We start from the raw sequence: 5,044 nt of genomic DNA on the forward strand, positions 1-5,044 counted from the left end.
GCCGCTCCGCGGCATGTGGGATCCTCCCAGACCGGGGCGCGAACCCGGTTCCCCTGCATCGGCAGGCGGACGCGCAACCACTGCACCACCAGGGAAGCCCCCCCAAATGACTTTTCTTTAAAAATTTTTTGAGATGATAGAAGAAAAGTTGCTATATATTTCATAAAGTTGAAAGTAGAAATTGAATGTTTACTATTTGAGGCCACATTTCAAGAATATTGAAGAATGGAAATGGGTGTTATCTCAAGTAGACAGCTCTTGAGATGAGGTTTGTTGAAGAAATTAGCTATGTCAGAAGTTTGGATTGTCCTCCTCTGGGAAGAAGTCCCAGTAATGGGTCTGTTAAGGGAGCAGAAGAGAAGATAGTGAATGTACTTCACTATTTTGAACAGTTTTTTTGGTTTGTTTTTTGTTTGTTTTGGCTGCACCACACGGCATGTGGGATCTTAGTTCCCCAATCAGGGATTGAACCTGTGCCCCTTGCAGTGGGAGCGTGGAGTCTTAGCCACTGGACCGCCAGGGAAGTCCCTCGAACAGTTTTAGAAAGAGATAGATAGGAGCTCTTGCATCTTTCTTTAGTCTCTCGAAATTTCTTTTTCCCTTCTTTTTCCTTAATGTTAGTCTATCACCGTACCTTTCTGCATTTCTGTCACTGTGCTCTTTTTGGTAACATGTTTATTACATTTTTCATCCCACTCCTTACCCCTTCAAAGGTCTAAGGAAAAAAAACTTGTCCCCTGGTGCCGTGGAGTCGGATGTGAGAGGAATAACTGGGGTTGATCTGTTTGGAACTACGGATGCAGTGGTGAAGCATGTACTGGAGGTACTTATCTCTCAGGGAAACAGTGACAATATGCCGTTCATTTATTCATTCCTTCAACAAAGACTTATGCAGGCTTACTGAGTGCCAGGCACTGTTTGAGGCAATGAAAATAGAATTGTGGGTGAGCCAACAGAGAAATGAAGCTTATGTGCTACCTGAGGGAGAGTCATGTTACCTTATAAACATGATAGCTGGCATAGGCTCCATCACCATTCCAAAGCAGAGCCCATTGTCAAGCCTCTTGAAGGGGAGGATAGTGAATCAAAGTTATTGAGAACCAACCATGTGTAAATAATTTGCATGCATGGTGGGAAAATAGAAAAGCATAAGGGAAACAAACTAGATTTTTAAAAAATATCTAATCCTTACAGCTATCTACTGGTAGAGGTATTATTAACCTCATTTTGCAGATGAAAAAACTGAGATTTACAGAAATTAAGTGGTTTACCAAAGTCTACACAAGTCTAGTAAGTTGAAGAACTAGGCTTTGAACTTGGATCTGACTCCAAACCTAGCTGCTTTTCACCGCAGAATGGTACCTCTCAAAAATACTGCTAATTCGAAACTACCTTATTTGTGATTCTGTTATGATACAGAGTATAAACTTATAAATAGGGTAAAATATATCTTAAAATCAGCAGTCTTAAACTTCTTGGTCTGAGGACCTTTTTATACTCTTAAAACTTATTTAGGACCCCAGAGAGTTTTTGTTTATGTGCATTATATCTGTCAATTTTTATCATATTTGAAATTAAAACCAAGAACTCTTAAAACATGGACTATATAAGGATAAAGTCTATTAGCCACCAAAGCAGTGACATCATCACATGTCATGTAACCTCTGGAAAACTCTACAGTCATGAGAGAATAAGAGTGAAAGGGGCAAATAACATTTTAGTGTTATTATGAAAATCGTTTTTGACCCTGCAGATTTCCTGAAAGGTTCTTGGAGCTCATCTAAGAGTTTCTTGAGCACACTTTGAGAATTTCTTCATTAAGTTATAAAATTGGCCTTTATTCTTGAGATGCTAATAACTAGTTGGAGAAATAAAATATAAGTAGACAAGTAACAAAACAAGGTAGTATATCCCAAATGCAACTGAAGCTGAATTTGGGAGTAGAAGGATTTGGGAATTCCCATGAGAATTTGGGAATAATAGATAGATTGATGTAGTAATTCTCATGGTCAGATCTTAGAGCAGCAGTCCCTTGAGTCTTTTCACATGAAGAGTAAAAATCAGAGACATCGTTTATAACCACTAGCATGGTCCATTGGTTTGCTTTGAGTAACAGATATAAAGAAGATCGACTATTTTAGTTTAGAAAAACCACCTTTTTTTTGTACAGGGTCATGATCGTGGAGTTAACTGGGCTGCCTTCCACCCCACTATGCCCCTCATTGTATCTGGGGCAGATGACCGTCAAGTGAAGATCTGGCGCATGAACGGTGAGTGAACCAGTGACAGTATCACCATACCTAAAATATTGGCTGCTGGCCAGCAAGGTGAAGTAGCCAGGTTTTCCAGACTTAGTGACCCATTTTCCTACCTTAGGTTGTTAAGCTAATCCTGGGAGCATGACAATTGCCTTATTCCCTTTTTTTTCCTTTGATGGCATCCTGATTTTGAGGAGTATGAACATAATTAAAAATAAGAATTCATTTATTCAACAAATATTTATTGAGTACCTACTTTGTACTAACCATTGTTCAGCGTTCTGAAGATAACAGTGGTGACTGAACCAGATAACATTCCTGCCCTATGAAGATTCCATTTATTCTATAGTGGCAGCTAGTGACAGAGCAGGGTTAGGAGATAAAGAATGACAGAAAAGAGGTGTTATAATTGACAGGAGGGTGAGAATGAAATAACAAAGAAATATGTAAAGATTCAGAGTCTTAAATGAAGAAAATTGCCCTATTAGAAAAGAGTTGGTAACTAATTTTGTATAGTACCTAGCATTTGGTTAGAGGATGTCATAATTTGAAATCCCAAACTTAAAGTAGTAGGGAGTTGTGGTGACCTAATTCTTCTTTGTCCTTCAGAATCAAAGGCATGGGAAGTTGATACCTGCCGGGGCCATTACAACAATGTATCTTGTGCTGTCTTCCACCCTCGCCAAGAGTTGATCCTCAGCAATTCTGAAGACAAGAGTATCCGAGTCTGGGACATGTCTAAGCGGTAAGGGGGTTACAATGGTGTGTGACCAAACCCATCGGAAAGCCCCTTTCTCTCTCTTACTCTCTCTCTTTTTAAAAATTAGATTAGAATACTTTTTGTTTCTCATCATCCTCAGCATGTAGAAAAATCAAATTATATATTATGAAAATGCGAAGGGACCTAGTGTTAGCCAACATTTACAAATCTTCCATGAAATAGAAATTTCTGTGTATGTTCTTTTTCTCCTCTAAATTTAAGCAGGTTCTTCTGTAGCTACAGAAATATTAAATGAAAATAGTACAGTAGAAAATTATGATGAGTGGGGGAAGTTGTAATATCAAAATAGTAGAGTCAGTTTGAAGTCCTCTTTTTTTTTTTTTTTTTGGTCATGCTGCACGTGGCATGTGGGAACTTAATTCCCAGACCAGGAATCGAACCCAGATCCCCTGCACTGGAAGTTTAGATTCTTAACCACTGGACCACCAGGGAAGTCCCTGAAGTCCTCTTTCTGTTCCTTGGTAGAATTTATCATGACTGTCTTTATTTAGAATATGCAGTTCACTGTCCTTGATTTAGCTTTTTAATCAGTGTGCTGGCCTACCACTTAATACTCTTGTATGTGATAGGCTGAAGTTTCCTTGGAAATTAATATTTTTCTTTGTGTACCTTTTACTTTCCTAGGACTGGGGTTCAGACCTTCCGCAGGGACCATGATCGTTTCTGGGTCCTAGCTGCCCACCCTAACCTTAACCTCTTTGCAGCAGGTAAAGCCATTTCTTCTCTTTTTTCCTTTGGTTCAAAGTTTACAAGACTTGAGAGTGATTCTCCATTAGCTTTGTCTCCAGCAAGTATATAGTAGGATGACAAGGAAAAATAGAAGTCTCAGAGCCACGTAGTTGAAGCTTTTCTCCTTTTTAACTCCCTTACCTTCTTGGTATAGTGTTCTTTATCCACCAAAATTCATTTAATAATAAAGCCCATTCTCTCCCTTTCTTTTTCTTTTGGCCATGCTGCACGGCTTGTGGGATCTTAGTTCCCCAACCAGGGATTGAACCTGGGCCCTTGGTGGTGAGAGCACTGAGTCCTAACTACTGGACCTCCAGGGAATTCCCCTAAAGCCCATTCTCTTTGATTAGTTCCTAGGAGACTTAGAGGCTAATACTGGACACTTGAGGTTCCTAGACTGAAGAGGTAGAAGCTGAGTTTTATTCATTCATTTAGCAAATACATACTGAGTATCAGCCCTAGTCTGGATGCTAGTATTCTAGCAGTGCATAAAACAATGTCTCTTACTTTATAGAACTTTTTTTGAGTTATAATTAACTTAAAATATTTTATTAGTTTCACAACATAGTGATTTGATTTTTTTTTTTAATTTTAATTTTATTTTTTTGTCTTTGGTTGTGTTAGGTCTTTGTTGCTGCATGCGGGCTTTCTCTAGTTGCGACAAGCAGGGGCTGCTCTTCATTGTGGTGTGCGGGCTTCTCATTGCAGTGGCTTCTCTTGTTGCGGAGCACGGGCTGTAGGCCCATGGGCTTCAGTAGTTGTGGCTCATGGACTCTAGAGCGCAGGCTCAGTAGTTGTGGCACACAGGCTTAGTTGCTCCGCAGCATGTGGGATCTTCCCGGACCAGGGCTTGAACCCGTGTCCCCTGCATTGGCAGGCAGATTCTTAACACTGTGCCACCAGGGAGGCCCAATTTGACATTTTTATACATAATGAAATGATCCCTACAATAAGACCAGTTACCGTCTGTCACCATACAAAGTTCTTACAATATTATTGACTATATTCCCTATGTGTACATTACATCTTCATGACTTATTTATTTTATACCTGTTTTATACCTGGAAGTTTGTACCTCTTAATCCCATTCACCTGTTTCATCTGCCCCCCCTACCGCTCCCTTCTGGCAACCACCGTTTGTTCTCTGTATCAAAAAGTCTGTTTCTATTTTGTTTTATTTGTACATTTGTTTTTTAAATTCCACATATAAGTGAAATCATACAGTATTTATTTTTCTCTGACTTATTTTGCTTAGCATAATACCCTCCATGTCCAT

General features: G+C 39.5%; 1 protein-coding gene across 1 annotated transcript in view; it reads left to right on the plus strand.

Annotated features, from left to right (window-relative positions):
- COPA (COPI coat complex subunit alpha) overlaps positions 1 to 5,044 on the plus strand; it is a 53,836-nt gene that overhangs the window by 14,652 nt on the left and 34,140 nt on the right. Inside the window, exons 7-10 of the mRNA XM_007129634.4 lie at positions 714 to 823; positions 2,171 to 2,270; positions 2,868 to 3,003; positions 3,664 to 3,746. Of these exons, the coding sequence (XP_007129696.1) occupies positions 714 to 823; positions 2,171 to 2,270; positions 2,868 to 3,003; positions 3,664 to 3,746 (429 nt within the window). The remainder of the gene's footprint in view (positions 1 to 713; positions 824 to 2,170; positions 2,271 to 2,867; positions 3,004 to 3,663; positions 3,747 to 5,044) is intronic.

Source organism: Physeter macrocephalus, chromosome 4 (genome assembly GCF_002837175.3).
Source record: "Physeter macrocephalus isolate SW-GA chromosome 4, ASM283717v5, whole genome shotgun sequence".
Classification (NCBI taxonomy): domain Eukaryota; kingdom Metazoa; phylum Chordata; class Mammalia; order Artiodactyla; family Physeteridae; genus Physeter; species Physeter macrocephalus.